The 25,603-nt window shown below is 42.3% G+C and overlaps 1 protein-coding gene across 1 annotated transcript in view; it reads right to left on the reverse strand.

Annotated features, from left to right (window-relative positions):
* Slc38a9 (solute carrier family 38 member 9) overlaps positions 1–15,652 on the reverse strand; it is a 78,905-nt gene extending 63,253 nt beyond the window's left edge. The window contains exons 1-2 of the mRNA XM_041663432.1: positions 15,585–15,652; positions 3,861–4,004 (exon numbers count right to left, since the gene is read on the reverse strand). Coding sequence (XP_041519366.1) covers positions 3,861–3,970 — 110 coding nt within the window. The 5' untranslated portion in view covers positions 3,971–4,004; positions 15,585–15,652. The remainder of the gene's footprint in view (positions 1–3,860; positions 4,005–15,584) is intronic.
* Positions 15,653–25,603: the final 9,951 nt, after the last annotated feature.

Here is a 25,603-nt window from a genome sequence, read left to right on the forward strand (position 1 = left end):
TTTCATTATAGAAAAGGTATTTCCATTTAATCTACCCTGTGAGATGAAATTTTCAAACACCTGAACTGCCAACTTATTGTCATGGATGCACTTTAATGACCTATGTCAATTGTCATAGTGGTCAACTGTTTATCACAGAACTTAGAAGTTTCAAGAGAGCTCTAAGAATTCAGTCAGCATTTATTAGTGCTTATACTCACTGATATTGGAATAGACAAGTGAGACTCACAATCTCAACTTCTGTTTCTTCTAATGCCACTACTAATGACAGAGATAAACTGCTTGTGTGATAAACTTCACAGTACCATCTTTAGCTATTGGAAGGCTGAAAAGTCAAGTTCCTGGAAACGGTAACAATATCATCACAATCAAGACACATCTCCAGGCTGGAGATGACTGCCCCCAATGGGGAATGAGAGTGGAAACGAAATAGGTCTCGGGCTCCTGCTAACACTGTTTACCAATCTGTCTTACCTCAGCTGCTCAGTTTCTCATCTACTTCTTCCCCCAGACTTCATTTCTACATACTGTGTTATCTATAAGGCAGTGATTAATTTTTACATAAACGGTGGCATACTATACATTTTGCTCTGCATTTTTTTTCTTTTAACAAAGTAAGTTGACGAGTTGTTCCATTTGGATATATCATAAAGCCACCTCCTTTGTATTAGATGAAAAATATTCCATTGTATGAATATGATATAATTTAGTTTTCCAGTTCTGGGAGAGAAGACATTTTGTTGCTTTCAGTCTCTGCAGCTTACACAGCGCTGCACATACATCACTTGACCCTGTGAATCAGCGTGTGTGGTCGTAGGATTGCTGATACACAGCAACTTCACAGTTGGCTGGGGCATTTGGGAGCAGGATCACACTAAATCTGTGGATTAAAGTTTGTTTGCTTGTGGATGCATGTCTGTGTGGGCGTGTGCACATTTGTGTGTATGTGTGTGTGCATGCTCATGTGTGTGCATGCGTGTACATGTGACCACAAATAGTGAACACATGTATGCAAAGCCAGAGGTCAACATCAGGCCTCTACTGCTTCCACTTTTTTTTTTCTCAGATGGTCTCTCACTGACCCTGGAGCTCATCAATTTGGCTAAGCAAGCTCACTGATGATTACCCAACGCCATCTGTCTCTGCCTCCCAGTGCAGTGATTATAGGCACACACCACAGTTCTTGAATTTTACATGGGTGCTGGGGGTCCAAATTCAACTGCTCATGTTTGGGTGACAAACACTTTACCAACAGAGCCTCTCCCCTGGATTAAAATTTAAAAAGCATAATCTTTATTATTTTTACCTGGAGTAGAATATGACTTTTGAAAGTCATATTTTATTGCTATCTATCTTTTTAGCATATACACTTCAACATTTCTTTTTTTTTAAATATTTATTTATTATGTATACAATATTCTTTCTACGTGTATGCCTGCAGGCCAGAAGAGGGCACCAGATCTCATTACAGGTTGTGAGCCACCATGTGGTTGCTGGGAATTGAACTCAGGACCTTTGGAAGAGCAGGCAATGCTCTTAACCGCTGAGCCATCTCTCCAGCCCACACTTCAACATTTCTAAGAGAAGATAATCTTTAACGTGTCTCAATCACTGCTGGCCCAGTGGTAGCGTGGTAGTGAGTTCTGGGGGTGTGCTGACAAATAGCTGTCACCCCTGGCCATTGCAGTCAAACTACTGAAGGCGCTGGGGGAAGAGGGAGTCCTGTGTGAGAAGACCTCCCATGACCCCTGCTGGGAGGACCGCAGCACTGCAAGTGTGGAAACCTGCCAGCATCCTCATCAGCAAATGAGAAAATCAGAGAATGCTGCATCATCACAACCACCAACTGTCCTCAGGCGAAAAGGACAATTCTGCATGTTGGTTGGCAAGGGGTGGGGTAGGAATGGGACACAAAACCTGTCTGACTACTCTGAATCAAAAAGGAACCCAGAAGAATCAGGTTTTCTAAATTTCAGTAATATCTTAACCAATGTACTTTGTCTATATTATCAACTTTATAATTATATAAGAAATAAATGAGAAAATAACAAATATGGCCAAGAGTTCTTTCAGTAAATATAAAGCAAAATTCCAAGTCCAGCTTTTTACATATATACTACACAGAGACCCATTGTGTTTGGGTGTGTTAAGCTTTTTTAAATGATCTTCTTATGTGTATGGGTGCTTTGTCTGCCAGAATGTCTGTGCACTGTGTTAATGCCTAGTGTTGAAGGAGGTCAGAGAGGGCATCAGATCTCCTTGGACTGGAATTGCAGATGTTGTGAGCCACCATGTGGGTCCTGGAGATCAAATCTATGTTCTCTGGATGAATAGTCAATACTCTTAACCACTGAGTTCTCTCTCCAGCTTCTCTTTGTATATTTGTATGTACACTGTATGTATGTATGTATGTATGTATGTGTGTGTGTGTATGTATGTATCTGTCTGTCTATCTATCTAATCTATTCAAGATAGGATCTCACTGTGTAGCCACGGTTGTCCTGAAACTCACTCTGTAGACCAGGCTGGCCTTGAACTCACAGAGATCTGTTTGCCTCCGATTCCCACGTGCTGGGATTAAAGGCATGTGCTACTATGCCCAGCTTTGTATATTTTAAATGCAATTGATAATAACACCTCAGATTTGATGAAATACTCAAAATCCTATTTTACATATTTCAGAAACATTTTAGTTTTTCTCACAGATTTTGCATATTCCTATTAAAACTACTTTGAGTGTGTTTTATATTTTTTTCTAGCTAATATTCTCACTGGCAGGCTATTTATTTTTACCTTCCATTTGATATTTATTTATTTATTTATTTATTTATTCATTCATTCATTCAGTGAGTGAGTGAGTGAGTGAGTGCCCTCAAGTGCTATTGTGCTTATTTGGAGGTCAGAGGACAACTAGCCCTGGGTAAGTTCTCTCCCTCTACCATGTGAATCCCGGGGATTTAACTCAAGTAGTCAAGCTTAGTGGCAAATGCCTTTTCCTGCTATCCATCTTGCTAGTTCCTTGGGTTTTTGTTTGTTTGTTTTTAAACAGACAAGGTATCACTGGGTAGCCCATGCTGGCCTTAATCTCACAATCCTCCTGCCTCTGCCTCTTGAGTGCTGGATGATAGGTGTGTGCCATCACTTTTGGTCTTACTTTTGCCTATTTTGTAGGTAACCACTTTGGTATATGTGCCTGCAACTACGCACATGTACTGAGGCTAGAGGGCACTTGTCTTTTTATTAATCTGGAACTCACGTTTTTGATTAGGCTGGCAGCCAGCAAGTCCTAGCGATCCTCCTGCCTCTAACCCCTACATCCTTGCATTTAAAGGTGTGGATAGGCTTACGTCTAGCTTATGTGGTTGCTAGGATGCAATCTCAGGTCCTCAGCCTGCACAGCAAGCATCTTACTGCAGCATCTTTTTACTCAGTGACCGAGCTCACTTACTGTTACATTTTTTTTTCAGAAGATTCTTTTGACGTTTCCAGTTATAAGTTGAAAGACTATTTAATCTAAAATTATTTTAAATTATTGCAGGTATTTAAAATCAATGAAGGTGAAGACTATTCCTTTTCTATCTCTAGCATCTGATCACTTTGCATGAAGTGGGTAATCAACACATAGTTGAGTCAACTACACATATGCATCTTACTTGATAAAACAGACCTGCTGAATTCCAAAACACAAGACTATGGAAATGAGGAAACAGTATTCATATCATCATATACACATATGTCAGAGTATAAGTCTGAAAGAAAAAGCGTATTTCATTATCAGTTCTCGTCAACTTTTTGGCTGTAATTTATTAGTCTTGATTGTTAGTAGCTCTAATTAGGAAACAGATGCATCAAAGTCTTACCTTTTAGATCTCAGGTCCGATGAATCAAACTGGATATTCATAGGTCCAGGATTTACTTCATCATCTACCTCAGAGATAAGATGCCTAGAGTCACTATCTGCATCTGCCATTTGTCGCAGGTTCTAGGCACTGAGGAAGTTACTCCTGTATAAACCAGAAAAGGGTAATTCAGTTTAATCTTAAAAACATTTTACTATTTTTAATATATTTGCATGCAAAAGACATAGGAAAGTGTGGGAATCTGCTGAAGGAATCATTTTTGAAGATGGTGCTCTGTTACCTAGATTGGTCTCCAACTCTTAAGCAAGCCTGAAAATATAGGTATAAAGCTATCATGACTTAAATGAGATTTATGATTGACATAATTATCAGAAATATTAGTAACTTGAAATTTCTTAGCTTTCAGCTTTAGTTCATTTCTAGGAATATGGCAGATTCAGTTATTTGGACCCAACACTGGAAAAGAATACTTTATAAATTATTTGAAAAGTTTAAAAAAACAGGGAGTTGAGTCTGATAAGTTGACAGTAAAGAAAAGAAACATTGAAATAGCTGTTTTATCAGAATTTGAGCTCAAGTACAAGAAGTAAGTGGGTTTTACTCTCTTACAAGGAAGTCAAGCTTTCTCTACACCGTGGCTAGTGGCTATCATATTAGGTGGTATGAAGTAAAACACTTCAGCTCTAGAAAGCTCGGTAGGTTTAAGCACGACAGCTTCTACAGGAATACTAATAACCAACCATCTCTCCTGAACTCACACTTGTACATCCAACTGGCTACTCACTGTTACCTGGATATAACCATAACTCAAATTTAGCATGTTCCAAACTTGATTTTCTTCCTCAAAAACCCATATATACACTGCTTTCCTAACTTCAACTAGTAGGATCTTGTCCTTCTAATCGCTCTGGTCAAAATTCTTGGAACCATCAGTGACTGCTTTTTCTTATTCTCAGCATCTAATCCATTATTCAAAGATATCCAGAATCAGACCATTACCAATTCTTAAAAAGTTACAACTGTTTTCTTTTTATTATTACTGGTATATATGAAATTTTACTTTAAAATGCTTAAAATTTATTTTACTCTCATCCCTGGGTACCCATGTTTAACAGAAATGGTTGAAAACAGAACTTTGGGAAGAATAAGAATAGAGTCTATACTGTCTTCCTCATCTATTGGATGCAAATTTTTATTATATTAGAATTGCCGAAATCTCAAGGCATTAAAATATATATTATGTGTCATATAAAATATAACATAAACCAAATGTTATACTCTAGAATAACTCATTTGCTCAAATGTTTTGTTTTGCTTATTCTATTTTCATTGAAAAATCATGTCCTGTACAATTAAAATGATCTAAAATTGAAGTCTGTATTTCAATAGGAGTAGCATATAGAATCTAAGGTAACTTCCAGATCAGAAAAGATCTTAAAGAACTTCAGCTACATCTCTTTCTTCAATCAGGTTCCCCAAACAATATTTAATGAAAATAGAAAAAGAAATACAAAAGCTGAGTGGAGCTCCCTGCTACTACCCTGTCCTACCGTCTGTTCTATCACAAAGAGCATATAAAGAGATGTAGAACAAAACAATATAAAAAAGATTTGACATCACCTAATTAATTGGAATGACTTTGGGGAGGATGTGTGTACTGCACATAAGGGGCAGAGATTGGTGAGACTGCCAAACATCTAACAATGCACGAGACAACTCCCTACCAAGAAATTATCTAGGCAAGATAGTATCCCTTCTGATGCCGAGAGTACACACTAGAGGAGCAAGAAGAGGTTATACAGGAAAGACAGGACATCTTGTAATGGCAGTGTTCAACTTCTTCAATCTAATTCCAGTTACAGGGATATTTGCTCTACAACTCTCTCTCTCTCTCTCTCTCTCTCTCTCTCTCTGTCTCTCTCTCTCTCTTCGTGTGTGTGTGTGTGTGTGTGTGTTTAATGCAGTTTTCTGTATGACTATTTCACTATAAAATGCAAAGAACTACATAAAATAAAATTGTGAGCTGTAAAAATAATTGTCATATTTTTTCTTTGCCCTGTAGTTACTGTTAGTATTGTCATTCTACACCGAAAGATAAAAGGCACAAGAACAATCACGGAATGTCAGAGCTGAGGTAGTTCAAACCAGAGCTGATACTCTTCCCCACGGAGCTGGGCGTCTTTCCTGATCTTTGTCAAGTCGTCTTTGCTTTATCTTTCACCTTCTCCTGTTTCCTGTTATTGTGGACACTAAGCAAGTACTGTGTTCCTGATTTGTTTAATGGACTCTTCCATCAGCTTTCCTCATTCATTCTTTTCCTGCTCCCTCCCTCACCTTTCACCCCTGCCCCCTCTTTCTCTCTAGTGGTGAGTACAGGCTATCACAGGTGGTGGATGAGTGCTCTGCCCCTGAGCCACACCCTGGCCAAACGTATCCTGATTTTCTAACTGTAATATTTATGGAAGGAAAGGAAATCCAGGATCTCCCATTCACCTGTGTGATTTAGCACTATCCATTTAACCTCTGTGCCACTATTTCCCTCCCATGATATGGTAACAGTAACATCCACCTACCTAAGGACTAAAAATCGTGCTGCATACATTTTAACTCTGTCTTGAGAAATGTTCAGTTTTATTGATATGCTTCTCAATAAACAAATAAAAATATTTTTTTCTTTTCTTTTTTTAAAAAAGTCACCTTTTGAACGTCTCCCTTTTAAATAAAAGTTTCATTAATAATAAACATTTGGGCAATTGCCACCAACAGGCCATTGACTGTGTGACACAGATGCTAGTAACTTGTTCTATTCCCCACATATGTGCATTTTTTTCTGTTTGTTTGTTCCCCTTTCACTTCCCTCTTTGGTTCTGCTTTTCTGTCCAATATGTAAGTCAGCCAAGTCCTCGTTAATACTACTAAAGACAAACACATGCTAGAGAAATACATAAAACAGTATTTTGCCAGAGAAACATCTCAGAGACTGGAAGGGAAAGCCAAGAGTGGCTCAGCGGCAGAGTGCTTGACCAGGATGTGAGAGGCCCTGGGCTTGATCCCCATCCCCACAAAACGAGGAAAAAGAGAGGAGCAAAAATAATACCATTCCAAAATAAATATTTCACTTCCACATGCTACTCCCCTTTCTCCTCCATAACTCACTAAATAAACATCCAACCTCACTCTGTGTGGTGTGCCTATCCATGTCTCTTGTCTCTCGCCTGCCCAGTAGCTCCCTGCCTGGGACCAGCCATCTTTGGAGACCTGTGGCATTGTCTCGTGGTGTGCCTATCCGTCTGTCTCTTCTCGTGGGACTCGCTGTCCCTCAAGGCCCACAGCAGTCACTTGGGGAACTGCACCGTCCCTGCCTGGGACTGGCTGCTCTCAGGACCCGCTGCCCACTGCCTCCCTTCCCCCCCCCCCCCAGCAGTGGAGACCTGCAGGATGGTCTCATGACCTGCTGCCCACTGCAGCACTTGGGGAACTGACTGCAGCATTTTACTTTTACTTAAACCATGTTTACGTAAACCCCAAACACAGTCAGTCATTCAACAAGTGCTTCCTGAGAACCTACAATGTAAAGAGGAGCTAAGAAAAATAGAAAATTAAGCCCCATTTCCTACCATCAATAAATTTAAAAATACAATTTATAAATCTGAGAGAATACTCCCTAAATCTCTTAAGTGCTAACCCAGTAACATGCAAACCCAATGCCAATGTGCAGTTCATTATTTCAGTTTTAGCACAAGTCTATACTAGTCCGGGGCCCTAGTTCCAAACCAGCTGAGCAAGAGATCAGTGAAAGATGTAATCCAAGTTAGCGCCTGGCTATTGAGAACAGTGCTTCAATAACCATGAATGTGCAAAAACAAAACAAGATTTATCCCTGGTTAAAAAGCTTTATCGATTGGTCCTTTGAACAGATTCATACACCACACTGTACACTTTCAAATGTGAAGCAAAAGAACATTCTCAACCTTCCTAAAGCTGTGACCCTGGAATATAGTTCTTCCTGTTGTGTTGACCCTCAACTAGAAAATTATTTCATTGCTACTTCATAACGATCATTTTGTTACTTTTACAGATTGTAATGTAAATCTCTGATATGTGATCACTAGAGAGGTCGCAACTCACTGGTTGAGAACCAGTGCTTTAATGTAAAGTACACACTGTTTGGAGAACTGGTCCTTTAATGTAAAGTACACAGTGTTTGGAGAACCAGTGCTTTAATGTAAACACTGTTTGGAGAACCAGTGCTTTAATATAAACACTGTTTGGAGAACCAGTGCTTTAATGTAAAGTACACACTGTTTGGAGAACTGGTCCTTTAATGTAAAGTACACAGTGTTTGGAGAACCAGTGCTTTAATGTAAACACTGTTTGGAGAACCAGTGCTTTAATATAAACACTGTTTGGAGAACCAGTGCTTTAATGTAAAGTACACACTGTTTGGAGAACTGGTCCTTTAATGTAAAGTACACAGTGTTTGGAGAACCACTGCTTTAATGTAAACACTGTTTGGAGAACCAGTGCTTTAATATAAACACTGTTTGGAGAACCAGTGCTTTAATATAAACACTGTTTGGAGAACCACTGCTGTAAAGTACACATTATTTAAAGGTAATTGTTACTGGGATCCCATTACTATGGTAGCATCTCTGATAACATTAATTTTTTAAAAGAGTTGAAATGCAAAAAATTGAAGTTTGTTCTTTCATTTATTTATTTATTTATTTTGAGGAGTGTTTCACTCTGTAGTCCTGTTGGTCTCAAATTTGCTAAGCTGCACCCAGCATGATCAAACTGGGCTCAACTACTTCCTTTATGTAATAAAATAAGTCAGTTCACTTGCTGGCCTTAAGTTTAAAGCCAACCAACCAACCACCACCACCACCACCACCAAAAAACCCTTAGATTCTAAGGCAAGACAGACAAAAGGTTAAGAAGATGTGAGAAGTGAAGGAGTCCCGGAGTCCAGTTAAACTCACCTGCTAAAAGTCAAAGCTTGCAGCAAAATGAACAAAATTTACCATAGGGATTGCCTACATAAAGATAATATTATTTTAATAGAGATATTTCAAATGAGAATAGCAATGAACCATGCTTAAGGCCAAAGTATACTTGAATATGGCCTTACTCCTTTCCAGGTGTAAACCTGTACTTTTTCAGGGAATTTCACAAACAAGCATATAAACTTCATTTACAGAATGCCTTTATTTCCCTTATACAACTGTTACGACCTATAGTTTTTCCTGTCAGCCTGTGATTCCCATCCAGTGCACCTCATGGATCACTCTATGATCTTATGTACCAAAGAGAAGGAGAGAAAACACACACACACACACACACACACACACACACACACACACAGAGCTTAACCTTCACCTCCCAGGGAAGCTCACATATTGGGCATACTGTCTTTTCCCTATGCTATCTTCTAATAACACCCATGCTTAAATCTAGGTTTAAAATCTCTTCCTGATAGATTGAAATCTTCGTCATACTGACTCTTTCTGAAATTCTTTTCTGCAGCACAGTCGAGAAACCCAGTTCCCACTCTGTTTAGTTTCTAAACTGAAGACATGTCTGAATTCAGAGAAAATGAGTCTTTTTAACACTCAGAGATTAGTTTAACTAAGAATTGAATTCTACTTAGAAAGAGGAGAAATTTAGGGAGATTCTTGGATGTCAGTTGGCCTTGCTAAAATGAGAGTGAGATTACGGAAAGATGGAAGAAACAGAAAGAAGTTGAAGACAGAAAAAAAATTGTCTTTATCAGTTAGCGAGCAAAGCCACAGAGAAGAATGAAAGCAGACATGCTGGTACCCAGCGCTATTTCCTTTATGTCACAACTGACACTAACCTACTTATACGGTGAGGACTCATATTCCATTGTTTCCTAATATTCCAAAGTGCAAATATGACCAATTTTTAAAATGGCTTCTTGAGGTAATGAGTAAAAACCATTCCATATACAATACCCAGAAGAGAAACATTTGTAATTAATTGGTGAAGCAGAATGGAATTAAAAGCTTGTGAAAGCTATAAACATATTGAAGGCTAGTTACTTTTAGGATTCTGCTATAGCCTACACAATCATGAAATTCTTTCAGTTAAAAAAAAAGTGTTTTAGAAATTGGAAAGATGATTTCATGGAAAACAGCAGCCTCTCATCAGAAAAATGGCATGAGGTGAAGGGTCAAGAGAAAAAAAGAGTAACTTTGGGAAAATTTATTTGAAAAAAAATCTCAAACCCATAAAAGTGTTTCTATGAAATATATTAATTCGTATGTATAAGCATTTAGAATCATGCTATCCACTATTGATCTGTGCAATGTAATTTGTTGTCATTTGGTATAAAGAGCATAAGTTCTAAAGTGGAAAAAGAAATAAAAGGTTGATCTTCATAGAATTATTGAACAATCGCAAACAAAATAGTACTAAAGGAAAAGAATTCATTTCTCGAGAGGACAGCTGCATGCCATTTTGGAGGAACCTCAGAGAAAAGGAAAGGATGTATCTGTCGGTAGAACCGGGGTGGGAGATGGGGTAGAGGGGGTGGGAGATGGGGTAGAGGGGGTGGGAGATGGAGTAGAGGGGTGGGAGATGGAGTAGAGGGGGTGGGAAATGGGGTAGAGAGGGGGGTGGGAGATGGGGTAGAAATGGAATGGGAGATGGAGTAGAGGGGGGTGGAGATGGGGTAGAGGGGTGGAGATGGAATAAAGAGGGGGTGAGGATGGAGTGGCTATGGGATTGGAGATGGAGCTATTGCTATATTTAAATGAATGCTTCCCACTGTCTTCTGTTTTGTATGATGCTGTTTAAACTGCTGAATTTCGGGAAAAACCAATTACTTTCACATTAGAAGGAAAGAAGGGGAAAGAAGAGAAGGAAGGAATAAGGGAAAATAGAAAAAGAAAATGAAGTTCAGAGAAGAAACTTGTCCTAGATCACTTAGTTAATAAAGCCCCAGCAGGGACTGAGATCAGATCAGTGCGATGCCCGATGCCATCTCCTCTACACTGTGACACTTAAGAGGAGCTTAAGTGCTCTGAAAGACCCAAGAGCCATCTGAACAAGCAGGTCTTCATCACCTAGATTGTGCATAAGAGACCAACAGCAGCCAGAACAGATTTCACCTTAAACCATAGATAGGACTGAGATGACGAAATTACCTTTCTATGTGTCCATCATTAGATATTAAACACAAGGGGTTTATTTTCTTTAAGGTAACTAGTTTAGACAAATCTTTCCTGATGCAAGCTCCCCCGCCCCTCCTGCTTGGTCTCAAGGCTATTTCCTAGTCACCACCAGTTCTTCCAGGATCATTACAGCAGGAGAAAGGACAACAGCCAAATGAGAGTAACACCAAACCTGCTTAAAAGTGGAAGAGGTAGGTGGCTATCCTTTCCTATCTGTAAGCCAACTCTGCAGCACTGATTCATAAACTAAACTAAGACTGTGTCCGAGTTCAGAAAGAGTGGGTCCTTGTCATTCCTGGAGATATTCTAACTAGGGACTGAACACTACTAAGGTGGGGAGACGGAATCTTGAGAAAGATTCTTTTCCATCGGTCAGCCTTACCAAGAAGTGGGTGACACTAAGGAAGTCATGACGGCCACTCAGGAACTGAGAGGTTCTAGCTGACCCACATATGAATATTTATTTCAAGCAATGCCGCAATGTTGTGGCGTAGTAAAACTGGCGATTCACCACAAAGAAGCCCAAAAGTTGATTTAAATAAAAAAAAGAAATTCATAAACAAGAAGTCCAAAGTTCTTACTGCCTTTTATCAAATATTTAATAACGTTTAGAAAAATAAGTATAGAACTTGGTGGTTTCCAGTTGTCTTAATCAATTAGTTTGAACTTCAACTTCCCCTGAAACACTGCTCCATAAGCAATTTAATGGTTTTTAACAACGAGTAAAGCTATAATACTCTATTTGATGAAGTAGGTTGAAAAGGGAGTAAGTGTTCTTAACTGGGAGTTAGAACGCAGAGCAGTCTATTGATGACAAAAATGCTAACCACTCATACAGTAACTCTTTGCTGCAGGCTTAACAATGATAGAATTGGTGGGCATTAAACCGGCAAGGTGATGTAGATAGACATCTAGTTCTAGTATCTTAATCTCTGGGCTTTAAAACAAACTCTAAATTCAAAATTCAAAACTCTCTCTTGGGCGTGGGGGGCGTTTCTAGACAGGGTATCTCTGTGTAACAGCCCTAGATGTCCTGGAACTCAAATTTGTAGACCAGGCTGGCCTCAAACTCACTGAGATCCACCTGCCTCTGCCTCCCGAGTGTTGGGATCAAAGGTGTGCACCACCATGCCCGGCCGAAGTCAAGACTCTTAACCCAAAGCTAAGTCAATAAGAGTTCCTGGTTGTTTAAAACTAGTTTTAGTATGGGGTACTGCCATTTTTACCTCCAAGGTTTATGTGGGAAGTAATTACCAAGGCTGGAGAGATGACTCAGGGTTACAGTACTGAGAGCCTTTAGGAGATATGATTAGTACCTTATAAAAGGGCCGAAGGGGTTGAGCCAGAAGTCCCACTTTGCCTTTCTGTCTCTTTTACTATGTGGGAACATAGCGAGAAAGAGCCACCTGGAAGCAGAGCTCAGGCCCTTACCAAACACTCAAACTAACTGTACCCTGACCTCAGACTCCTGAGTCTTCGGAAAAGTCAGCTCTAAATCTGCTGCTTATAAATCACTCATGCCAGGTGTTTCGTGAGAATGACATGAAAAGACCAAGATGAGTCCTGAAAGGAAAGCGACAGCTTACCTAATTTGTGTGATATTGAGGTAAAAACAAATAAGTTAAAATGAATGTCATGATTAAAATGGCAGAGGTTGGGAACACTAGAGATAAGAAATGAAAGGGCTTGCAGCTGGGTATGAGATAGCCAAGCTGACCAGATAAGAGGAGGGACAGGGTCTGGAAAAAAACCAACGGAGTTGGTCTTGGCAGGCTCCACCTGGCTCCCACCAAGCCCCCTCCCACCACCACCCTGAGAACACACCCAAGGCACTGTTGCCCTTTTACCTCTTCTTGCATTTAATTGCAACAAACTAAATTGTAAGAATGGCTTTCAATAAAGCCCTGGCTACTAAATTCCTGCTCCTACCGGCGTCTTAAGGGGATGGGGCTTTAAGTTAATCTATGACCTGCATATGTGACTTAGTATGGTAAAAGTCACAGAGTTACTAGAAAGGAGACTATGGCTGATTAATGTGTGACTATAATTCAAGCTGACTCCAACCTCAGGCAGCAGGAGCTGGCCTTGCTGGGCTTGGTGGTAGCATCATGGACAAGAGACTGGGACTGCTTACCTTCAGTGTTCTCTGCTTCCAATCTGCAGGACCTAGATGTTCTAACACCCTCCTTATAACTATCCATAAGCAAATCTGTAGTATCTATGCTAAGATGCTGACATCAATTTTCGGAAAGTCTGGGTTGTGGTAAGATAAATATTACTTTGGACATAAGCATTCAAGGAGTGTATGTTCTTTCTCAGAGGTTGATATTAGTTATTATCTAATACATGGATATATGTTATAAAATTTCAGATACTCTACGTTCAGTTTACTAGGCCATAGAGTGACTTTCTTTTTTTCTGAAAAGGGGCAGAAAGAAATTGTCTAAGCTTATTCAGCCATTGCATGTCTGCAATTACTCAACCCCGCCTTTTAGTGTGATAGAGAAAATGGAAATGGGAGTGCATGGCTAGACTCTAGTAACATTTTATAAGAGAGAATATAGTCATTAGCAAGGAAAATTTGGTCAGAGTTCATCTACCTCTATAGCATAAAGCAAGGGAATCACATCATTTTACAAAGGCCTCGTAGAAGCTGTTACTGTATGCCCACCTGTTTTCCCTATAAATCTCCTATAGAGTCTACTGACACACTCACCTAAATTCCTTCCTTATGAATAATTTTAGCTAATAGCCGTAAGTCTACAGTTCTGAGGTCCCTGGTAGAACCTTTTTCTATTCTGATGAAGTAGTTCTTCGAAGGATGTTAAAACCTGGCAGTGCTGGACACACTGCACTTTAAAAATCCCCAAAGCAACATTATGGCACCAAAGAACCTCTCCTCCCACACCAGCAACACTAGCTCCTCCTAAGTTCTGGATAAAGAGAGCCATGTCCTGAAGTTCAAGGGATTAGTTGGCAGTAGTGTCCTCCAAAGTTTACCCTTGTTGAATACTTAGGGTATTATAAAGCCACAATAGGATATTTTTATGTGTACAATACGTACACACTACTGACGATTTTGAGAGGAAATTTAAAGCTGATTGTTCTCAATGCTTTGGCAGGCAAAACTGGGAATGCAAGGTAAATTTATTTCCTTAGCATTAGATTATGTGACATCTTTGTTAAGGTGGAAGTCGCTGACTGTTCTTGTCTGTGCAGCGTATGTGTATGCACATGTTCATGTGTGTGCACACACGCATGCAGAGGCCAGCAGTTGAAGTTAGGTATCTTCCCTCTACCTTACTTTTTGAGACAGGGTCTCTCACTGGACTAGTTGGCCAGCAAGGCCCCTGGGGATCCTGCTGTTCCTACCTTCCCAGTGTTGGGAACTCTACTGCGGCAGAGTGCCTGGTTTTGGTGTTTTACAAAGGTGTTGGAGATAGAACTCAGGTCTTCATGCTCACAAGATCAGCACTTTAGGGACCAGTCATCTCTCCACCTCTGGCTTTCGGGGTTGAGAAAGCCTATTTACGTATCTAACCGGAGACCATCCCTCCACCTGCCTCACTCTCCTGAGTCCGGGGATTACAGGTGTACCCCAAGTCTATCTGGCAGCAGTTGTTTCTAAGGCATATAAATTTAATTCACAAGGGTCATATGACTTACTGAAAAGTTTTGTTGAAAACAAACAACAAAACCCAAAATAAATAATGAACAAACAAAATCGTTTTGCCTACTGTTCTGCATGCCAGTTCTTTGTCATATCTGAAGGCACCGAAAAGGAAAAAGGCACTCGGATCTACTTAGCAATACATACGGCGCTGCCAAAGGATCACCACAGTTAGGTTTTGGACAAGCTGGCTAATAACTGATTGACGATAAGCGGAGTTACCAACTCGGTGGATCTGTTTCCTGATTTGTAAGGCGAGGAGTAGGCATTAGCCTAGCTGCCCCACAGCTCCAGTATTGCAAGACAGCCAACACACCATGCCATCCACTATCAGGGCACTCGTTCACGGGCTGGGGAAATGGCTTGGCAGAACAGTGATCTCACTGCACCTACCAAGCCCTGGGATGGATCTCCAGAACGTGTACAAACACAAGTGAGCAATACCCATACCACCGGTGTGGTAGGAACACCAGTGGCTGTATTCCGAGACACCAGGAGGCTTCCGCTCTCGATTCCTCTCTCTCTAGCTCTTTCTCACAGGACACTTCTGTTCTTATCCCAACAGTCCTCTCATCCCGGCTTCGGGTGCTGATCTGCTGTCACCCTCCCTGCCTTTTTCTAGAGACTCGGGCAGACTCAGACTTCCTCAGCCCCGCGGACTCCCCGCACTCGACCCACTCGAGGGACACGAACCTCTCTGGGACAGTCACTCTGACCCAGGGCTTGGCTCTCCCCGCATCCCAAAGACCCCTCCGTAGGGACAGCCGGTTGACCGCAAGCTCAACCCTTCCCGCCTCGCCTGGGTTCCCTCTCAGACTGTCCCAGGGTGAGTTTGTCAGGAGCGAGAACGTGCCGTACCTCAGCAGGCCAATCCCTCTACCTTGGAAAACCCGATCGGGAGGCGAAGATCCCTTCACAGACCTCGCAGCTGTCGGCCGTCGGGCGACTTGTCCCCTAAACAGGAAGAGGCAACGACTTAAGCCGCGGGGGCTGGCGGGGGATGGAGTCCTAGGCTCACACAGCCCGGGGCCTCTGTCAAAGCGCCGCTATCCAGAACTACAACTCCCAGAGGGCTCTGCAGCAGCAGCGAGCCTCCCGCACAACCCCGCCCTCTTGCTTCGGAGGCGGGGTCGCTGAGCAGGTGCGTGCTTCTCTGTTAGGCTGCGTCCTCTTCTCCTGAAGAACCTAGGAAGACAGTAGAAGCGATCTCCTGAGGAGATTTACAGCATCACAGGCCACGCGAGGAAAAGATGGTGTGACTGACGTACCTGGTGACTTTCTTCTCAGGCTCTCCTGCCTCCTGTTATGTTCTGAGGTCACGCGCTTGGGCGCTGTGGATTCTGAGGGAAGCCGGGGTGGGGTTGAGTAGCGGGGAGGGCGTGGCTAGATTGTAGACTCAAAGAAGCTTTCGGAGAATATTGACTCCCTGCTTCCCAGTTTTTCCCAAACCGACGCAAATAAACACTACAGTCTGCGTAAAGTATTTTGGTAAGGAAGTCAAACTCATGCTGAGTCCCTAAAATCCACATGGCGTGCCCCAAGCCAGGGCTCTGTAAAGAAAGGTAGCGTTAGAAAGCAATGTACTGCAATGTGATCAAGACCCCAAGACTTACGTAGCAAGACCAAAACTTTAAAGTGGCGAAAATCTGGAACACAAACTCCGCTCTCAAACGCCCTAAATACCCATTCTGATGCTGGGGGCTTGACAATTACAAGTAGGTGACTTGGTGAATGTTGCCTTTAAGGGGGATACAAGCTATTTCATTATAGTGTTCATGTTCCTAAAGGCTTACCAGGTACTCTTTGGCTGTACTTTCAAATGAGCAATGCATTGATTTGTGAGCCTCTCTGACAGGAACATTTTCTCCTTTCTCCGAATTCCAATATGAGAAAACAATTTTAGGCAAGGTTGAAAAGTAAATAAACACCTTACAATGGCCAGAAAAAAAGTTGCAATTGGTAAGAAAGCTCTGGTCATACCAGGCAGTATTGGCACACACCTTTAATCCCAGTACTCCAGAGGCAGAGATAGGCAGACCTCTGAGTTTGAGGCCAGCTTGGTCTACAGAGATAGTTCCAGGATGGCCAGGGCTGCACAGAGAAACCTTATTTTCAAAAACCCGAAAAGAAAAGGAAGGAAGGAAGGATAGAAAGAAAAGAAAGAAAGAAAAGAAAAGAAAGCATCTGGTCATGTCCCACTTTTCAGGTGGGGATGATCTTGAAGATAGCAGCCCATCCTCTTGGTACAGCTCACTAACACCACCAAAGGGACCAACAGAGGCCTTACTCTGAAGAAATTGTAACTGAGTGTTCTGCCTAGTGGATTCTTAAAGGCTCAGCCCAAAGTTTTCCCTTGGCTTCATGGACCTCATCTTGGCTTCCAGAGCAGGACCTGTCCAAAGTGTTTGAACACGTAGCCATAACTACAGAAGTAAGGTCTAAGTCGAAGCAAGATTTAAATTTACTCAGGATAAAAGGATAAAGGTAGGCCAGCAACTGAAAACAATTTTTTTTTTTGAGACAGGTTTTCTCTGAGTAACAGCCCTGGCTGCCCTGGAACTCTCTTTGTAGACTAGGATGGCCTCAAACCCACAGAGATCCGCCTGCTTCTGTCTCCTGAGTACTGTGATGACAGGCATGTGCCACCACTGCCCAGCATGAACAAATTCTAAGACACACTGTCTTAGTGTAGCAGAATTCCTCCTGGCCTGGCACCAAAGAGTTAGAAACTAGCGCTAACACTACCCCCCACCCCTGCTGGCCTAGCCCTGGTGTTAGCACCTAGTCCAAATCCATCCTTTATTGTACAGATACCTTTTATTGCCCTATGTGAATCTCTGACAGGACATTGTCTCAGAGTTTCACAAGAATACAAAACCTATGCAAAACTCAGCTGGGAGGGAACCCCTGAAAACCACTGTACACCCCTCCATCAAGACTTTGTGCTTGGCACTGGATTTTTGGAAGCTTCATTTAGGTGATTTGAACATATGAAGATCAACTAGCATAATTGTAAGTATGGAAAAATAAAAATGCCCTGGGCAAAGTGAAGGTGCTTCAGTTTATAGAGGCTGAGGACCCCTGTAGCCTCAAAAGGCTAAATTTGTTCTCAAGGGTCTGTGAGCTTTCTTTCAATGGACACACGTGAATTGCAATAGTCTTAGTCTAGTGCTGTGACAAAACACTATGACCAAAAATCAAGTTGGGAAGAAAAGGATCTATTTGGTTTTCACTTCCATATCTGTGTTCATCATCTACAGAAGTGAGAACAGGAATCTGGAGGCAGGAGCTGATGCAGAGGTGCTGCTTACCAACTTGCTCAACCTACTTTCTTATAGAACCCAGGACTACCAGCCCAGGACTGGCCCCACCCACAATGGACTGGCCCTACCCCATCAATCACTAATAAAGAAGAGGCCCTACTCACCACATATACCAGCACACTCACTAATATTTAATGACTAGGATGAGAAGGAGACATCTGAAGAAAAGTTTGATAATGATTTGGTCATAGAGGCAGACAAGAACAGCCAGGAAAAGTGAGGGAGCGCAGTACATTTTTACAGGACTGTTTGGTTTTTAATTTATCTGTCTTTTAGGTAAGGTTTACTCTGGAGTGCTAGCCACTTAGACCTTGAGGTAATCTCTGGCAGATAATCAGTGATTGTCACCTGAGAGTTATGAGGTTGCTCTTTCTTGGGAAATTTCAGAACCTTAGCATGACCTCAGTCATAAGACATTCCTGGCAAATCTGAATTCTTAGGATGACTGTGTTTGCTTAGATAAGGACAACTTCTAGATCAGAGAAGAGACTTTGGCTTGCAGGGATTGACTTGCTAAAAGGCCTTTTGTTCTGTAACAATCAATAAAAGTGCTCTTGCGAAGCTGCTAGGCAGTCAGTCCATCAGAGGCTGATCCACCCTGCTGCTGAGCTTGTTACATCCTTTAGTGTCTTTCTTCCTCCGATGTTCCCTCACAATTCACAACAACTACAAAGGTCTCACTTTGTATCCCACGTTGACCCAGAACTTGCTCTGTGACCCAGGATGGCACGGTCCTCTTGGTTCGCCTTCCGAATGAATGTTGGTACAGCATGAATCACCACACTTAGTTTTTCATCTGTTGTAGTAGAAAGTTTTAGCTATATACAGAAGTAGGACGTATGGTAAACCTCTGTGTTTCTCTTCCAAAAAACAATCAGTACAGAACCAAGTCTCATCTCATCTATAACCACATCTTAGTATTTTTGTAATTTTGCTACTGTTATGAATTGTAATGTAAGCATCTGTGTTTTCCAGTGGTCCTAGGTGACCCTTGTGAAATGGTCATTTGACCTCCCCAGGGGTCAAAACACACAGATTGAGAACCCCTGCCTTAGGGACTATTAAGGCTGGCACTAAGCTCCAAGGCAGAGTGCTTGCTTTCATGTTACCTAATAGGCGGAGTCCTGTTTTCTATTCTACAAGCCTAGGTTGCGAGGAAAGACTCCTAACCGCAGTCTTGGCAATCTGACTATCACAGGTCCAGCAGCAGCATCTTCAGGTTCAGGCCTGGATCACAGGATGCCCAGGGTTCCACCAGCACTGAGATCACTGATAGGTTCATACTGTTTCAAGTGCAGAGACTTGAATTTAATCCCCTAAAACCATATTTTAAACAAAGTCCAGGTTCATAATGATGTATGGCAAAATTACAATTATGAAGTAGCAATGAGAATATTTTCATGGTTGGGAGCACCACAATGTAAAGAGCTGTATTAAAGGGTCACAGCATTAGAAAGGTTGAGAACCACTGCCCTAAGGGACTGTTGCCACCACCGATCCCAACCTTCAGCTGCACAACTATCCTGGGCCAATATTCACAGATGGAGCTCAAGACCTTGACTCCTGGCACAGACTTGCCTTACTGTCAGGTCTGGCATGGTCCTGGATATACGCTGAATCTATGTAGTACACCATACCTGTGAAATCTAGATATGACATGGGTTAATGTCATCTTGGATGGCCAAAGGACTGCTCTCGTCAACACCGTCCAAAGCTTGGGTATCACCACATGTACTCAGACTCTATTCATCAGGGTGGGGTGGGGTAAAAACACAGATTTTTGTCTTAGGACTTAATGCTGGGCTTCTGAAACTCAACACTGCGCAAGCAGAACCCAACAGTCCCCATCTCGAGTCCTACATGGAGGCAGGCTTACTGAAGAGTTCCAGCGCCAGGGAAGACTTGCTGTCCTAGTCTAGCAAGTTCCTGCTCCAGTCAGGGCTGAGTTCCCAAGAGCATTCGGCAGCCCATTGAGTATAGGACTTAGTCTCTCTCTCTCCTCAGTGCTCTGTTGGTCCTGGTGTATTGTGGGCTCAGCATGGTGGCATTTATAGCTACAGTTCTGGAGTACTGTGCCTGGTAGCACAGTAGTGGAATACCAACCCAGGGCTTGTCCCTCTGGTGATTCTCTCTAGAGCTTCACAGAATTCTACAGTTCATGACCACAGGCTGATGGCCTTGGAAGATGCATTGTAGGCCTATGCAAGCCCCAGGAAGAGATTCATGTGGATAAGCTACTTTTATAAGAGCTCCCTAACTGAGTCTTAAAAAACTCACCAGCTGAGAGGTTAGGCGAACCCCAAACTTGAATTGCTTTCTAGTACTGCAAAAGGCAACTTGAACTTTGGTGCCATCTAGTGATAGAACTATAGGCTGAAAAAATAAGCATGCTGGCTTGAATTTCTGAAATCACACAAAACCTGTAAAACATGGCCAAATTATGAAGACTGGGATAAATACCCAATCCTTTCCTCAGATTATGTCATATATCAATCAATATCAAGGATGTTCAAGGAACTGTGGGCCTCATCTATCAGTAAAATAAAACGTCAGAGTCTGTCCAGATAAACCAGAGAAATGTATTATTACTTTTCTGTTGCTGCGATAAAACACCATGACCCCAAAGCTGACTTATGGAAGAAGGAGTTTAGTTTGGCTTATGGTTTCAGAGTGATAAGAGTCCATCATGGTAAGGAAGCATGGTGGCAAGCAGCAGGTGTAATGGCTGGAGCAGGAGGCTGAGAGCTCACATCCTCAACGGAAAGCATGAAACAGAAAGTGTGAACTGGGAGTCAGGTGAAGCTATGCATTCTCAAAGTCCACCCCCGACTAACGTACTTCCTCCAGTAAGGCTGCATTCCATAAACCTCCCTAAACAGCACAACTAACTAGGCTCCAAGTGTTCAAATAGCTGGGTCTCTGGGGAACATTTCTCATCCAAATTGCCACAGATAATTAAAAGCAAACAAACCAGTGAATCAAGTTTAAGGAAACCTACTGAATTGCAATAGAAAATAGATAATTCAATACTTTAATAGGTAACATTGAGAAAGATGTGGAGACAATTTTTAAAAAATTGAAATCTTTGATCCTAAAGTTGCACTAAACAAAATGAAAATGCATTAAGAAAGCCTTGATAACAGAGTAAACCAAAAGAAGAGAAAATGGGTGAACTCCAAGGCAGGCTATTTGAAAATAACAGAAGAGTAAAAATGAAGAGGATGAAATACACTCATGATAACTTTGAGACAACATTAAAAGGGCAAACAGTCAGGTTACTGGGGATCTGAAAGGAACCTGAGATTGATGCAGCCACACACCCCAGTCAGGTTCCAGGTTTTCCAGAGGACTGTATCTCCAGTTTTCACGACATTGTGTGCTCCCATCTCCATGAGTCTGGAGCAGCCTTGTGACTTTCTCATACCAATCAATTGAGTATCGTGAATATGATTGTATAACTTCTTATGCTGGATCTTAAGACACTCCTGGTCTCTTGGAGTGATGTCCATGACATATCTGTCCAGCTGAAATGCTGGCTTTGGAGGTGAGCAATAGCCTTATAGAGTCTCACAGATTGCCCAAAAACCTTGAAAGCTCAGGGCAGCCACCTGTAGTGAGATATGTTCTGGCTATCCCAGCCCTCAGATACTAGTGCTAAAAAAAAAAAAAAAAACCTTGGATGTTTAAACAAATTGATATTGGGGGCTGGGGGTATAGCTCCGTGGTAGGGAGTTTGCCTGGCATGCTTAATTATCTAGGTTCAAACTCTGGCAATGCCAAAAAGGAAGAAGTTGATATTAAAGTGTAAAATGATCCAGGTTCTGTTCAGCATTTTAACATAATCGGATGAGATGGTATGCTGGGCCCTCTCAATTGACACAACCCTGAGAGCATTTTTGTAAGCCAACATGTTCTGCAGTAGTTTGTTTTATAGTAAAGGGTAACAAGAAGAGTGTTGTGGACTTTGGTCATGTGCTTAAGATAGTGTTTGCCAGGATTCCTAATTGCTTAATTTTTTTTCGTTGCTTAATTCTTAATTTCTCCTTTATTTGGGAAAATGTTATGGTATACACTTTAGGGACTTATTGTTCTTCCCCCCAATTTTCTTTTAATGCTACATTATCAGCCAAATGCTGGTGATGTCCTCTCTAATCAAAAGCTTCAATCTTTTAGTCTTTATCTTATTTGAAAATTTTATTATTGCATTTGTTTATTATGTGGGAGGGTGTGTGAGAATGGGGGCCGGTGTGTGTGTGTGTGTGTGTGTGTGTGTGTGTGTGTGTGTTCGGTCCATGGCACAGCTCAGAGGACAGCTTGTGGAAGTCAGTTCTCTCCTTTCCCTCTGTGGGTCCCAGGGATCAACCTCAAGTCGACAGGTTGTCAAATTACATCTCACTGGCCTTTGCTTTTTTAGTATTTAGTTGTGGCTTTTGAAGCTGACTGTTAAGTTGCAGAGGTTGGCCTTGAACTAGTCCTGCAGCTGAGTTCCTGATTCTTCCAAGTAATGGTTACAGGAATGCGCTACTGAACCTAGCAGTGGCAACTCTTCAATCTTAGAGGGTCAGCAAAATGATTCATTTCTGGCCCAGGCTCACAGACAGAATCTGCTTTAAGGTGAAATACTTAAAAACAAAAAAGTACAGGATTACATATAGTGGTGATATTCACAAATCCCCTTTCCATTGCTACTTTGGACACAGAGGAAGCCGGGTTTTTTTTTTTTTTTTTTTTTTTTTTGTTCTTTGAGGCAAGTGATATCCAGTAGGAACAGAAAGGCCGACACCCTGGTGTTCTGTGTCACCAGATTCCACAGTTCAGTGATGAACCTCCATTTTGTGGTAAAGGGCCAGAAATGGCTGTTCGTGTGAGGAAAGTTGCCCAGGAGGTCCTGATCTAGAATGTGGCTTTTCTTTTTCCTTCAAAGCTTTCATTGTACACTTGTAACAGTACTAGGGTTACTAATATCACAGGGGAGGACCTGGGCCATTACACATAGGAGCTCCCAGGAACACAATTCAAACAAGACTCATTTCTGAGCTAGAATACCACTGTATTGATTCATTACTGGGAACAGGTAGTGCCAATAAGTCTCGTTCATGTGAAATACAGGTGAGCAAAATCAGGAATCCGGAAGCTGCTAAGTAAGCACAGGATGGGAACTGGTGTTGATGAAATGTCTTTACAGTGGAGAACATTCTGCTAGAGAGCAGCCCTCAGATCCTGAGTCTTCATCTGTGCCAGTGTTTCCCACATTCCAGTTACCTGAATATCACCTTCATGTTGCTTTACTATTCCCCCACATTATTATATAGCTAAGTTTTTCCTCAGCTGAGTGAAGTTTTAAAAAGGATACATTAATTTAGCCTCATTCTAGGCATTTACATCTCTAAAAGCTAGATATAGTTTTAAATACGCAACAAATAGCAAGTTTAAGCATAAAAATGACTGTCAAAATGAAAAGTATCCATGAATTGCCTAATGATTTGTTAGTGGTGTATACCACAGTCTAGTAAACATTACACTCCGTAGCCCAGGATGACCTAGAACTCACCACATAGCCCAGATAACTCTTGGCCTAGAGGAATCCCTAACTTACTCTCTCATGCAGTGGAATTCTAACACATGGCTAGAAATTTTATCTTTTAGAGCCTTGCTTGTAAGGACAGCCTGCCCATCAAACTCTTTATCATGTTTTGCTGACATGATTTCTGGAAGATGCTGTACCCCTTGTACTTCCCTTTTGGGATCCTGCATGGTTCTAACGTGTTTGGTACTGACACAAACGTGTTTCTAGAAAACTTTAAAGCCAGCTCAAGCTGGAGTGCCTCTCTTTTACATCTACCATCTTGTATTGTACCTGACAGATATCCAGAAATTTCTTCAAAGTTTCAGAGAAAGAAAAATGATAAAACACACACACACCCGCCAACCACCCCCCCCCCCCCGCCCCGAAATGTGTTTTACATACATTTCATTGTTAGGCTCTCTGGGAGAATTGGGAAAAGCATGGAAAGATTTTCCTTTTAAAGAGGTTAGGAATGGACAGAATTAGAATATGTAGTTAATGAGTGCTTTAAATACTAAGTGCCCCTGGCAAGTGCCTTCATGGTTGTGAACAGGTGAACCACAAATCTAGACTTTGGCAAACAAGCCATTTCTTCCTCTTTTCTGCCCGAGGGGCTGTTTTCTTCCTACAGACCGCCTTTCTTTACAACTCTAGACGCAATCTCATTCGCGCTTTTTTTTTTTTAATGGGGAGGACAAAGAAAAACATTGCTTCCACTCGGTTTTAGTAGAGGAGTGGGACGTATATTTGTCAAATATAGAGAGTAAGTCAGACATTTAGAATCAGGAGGGCCAAGCCAGGAAGAGGAGACCTAAAGGGCAAGGAGATACAATTTTTAGTTTTTTGGTTTTTTTTTCTTTATGATAAAAATGGAGCGGATGGAGTCGGGAAGGATGCAGCGGGGGTACACGCCCTAGGGCAGCCTGCATCTCCAGGCCTACCAGGCCGCAGAGCCCTGCCTCGGCTTCATCAAAGGCAGAGAACGTGCAGGGCCCCTCGGTGGGGGCGGGAACCCGCGCGGCGCGGGCGCTGATTGGCTGGCGGCCCCGTCGCCTGGTGCTATTTGTTGTCGGCCCACGCACTTGACGCAGTCGGCGTCCAGGCGTCCGCACGTGCAGCCGTTTAAGTCGCGTTGGCGGCCGCGAGGAGCTCAGGAAGCCTGGAGCGGAGAGGTGAGTGAGCTGGTGGCCTCCGTCTGGTTCTGCCCTCGGCCATGGCCGCCCTAGCCGGGCCCAGGGGGGCTGTGGAGGTCCGGGCTGGAGCCAGGGGCTCGGCACGAGGGCCTCCCTGGGCTGTGAGGCCGGCCTCTGGGGCCTTCCCCTTCGGACCAGCGGCTCCTTGCTGAGAGCTCCTAGCGGGTGTGAAGACCTGGGCCTGCAGGACGGGGAGGCCTGAGGAACCTTCTGCTCAGTACCCAGGCGGCCATTTTTCAGAAGAAACGGTGTTTGAACGCCCCTGGGGAAGCTCAACGCCCTGTGTCGAAGAGAGCGGGCCGCCACCTTACGACATTCTCCCCTTCTAGTGTCCAAGGCCTCAGTGTCCCGAGTTATCTCGGAGGGGACGCAAAGGGAAATAACTTGAATGTCTCAGACACTACCCGTCCACCTCATCTACAGCAAGCCCTTTGGGAATCCCTTGAGGGAGAACAAAGATTTTGGCCAAACCTAGGCATTGCTGGGGACATGGGAATTGCGTGATTCACCTAGCTTTGAAAGATAAAAATGCTGCCTATAAATACCACGTATAGGCAAGAAAAGCTTTTCTGGGAGGGTGGTCACATTAGTCAGGTAGTTCTAAGAGATGCGTAGGAGAAAAAAATAATTTACATGTATTATTTTGTAGTAGTGGTGGCCAACCCCACTGCCTTGTGCTTCACTTACTGTGTCTTATTCCTAAACCACAGCCTCATAATTGAAAATTAACAATTCTGATGTGACCATAGCTAAAAGTACATTAAATTTTTTTTTTTAAAGGAACCTGTAGCTACC

The sequence above is a fragment of the Microtus oregoni genome, unplaced genomic scaffold (assembly GCF_018167655.1).
Source record: "Microtus oregoni isolate MIOR12 unplaced genomic scaffold, Mior012 000014F_ref0000157, whole genome shotgun sequence".
Classification (NCBI taxonomy): Eukaryota; Metazoa; Chordata; class Mammalia; order Rodentia; family Cricetidae; genus Microtus; species Microtus oregoni.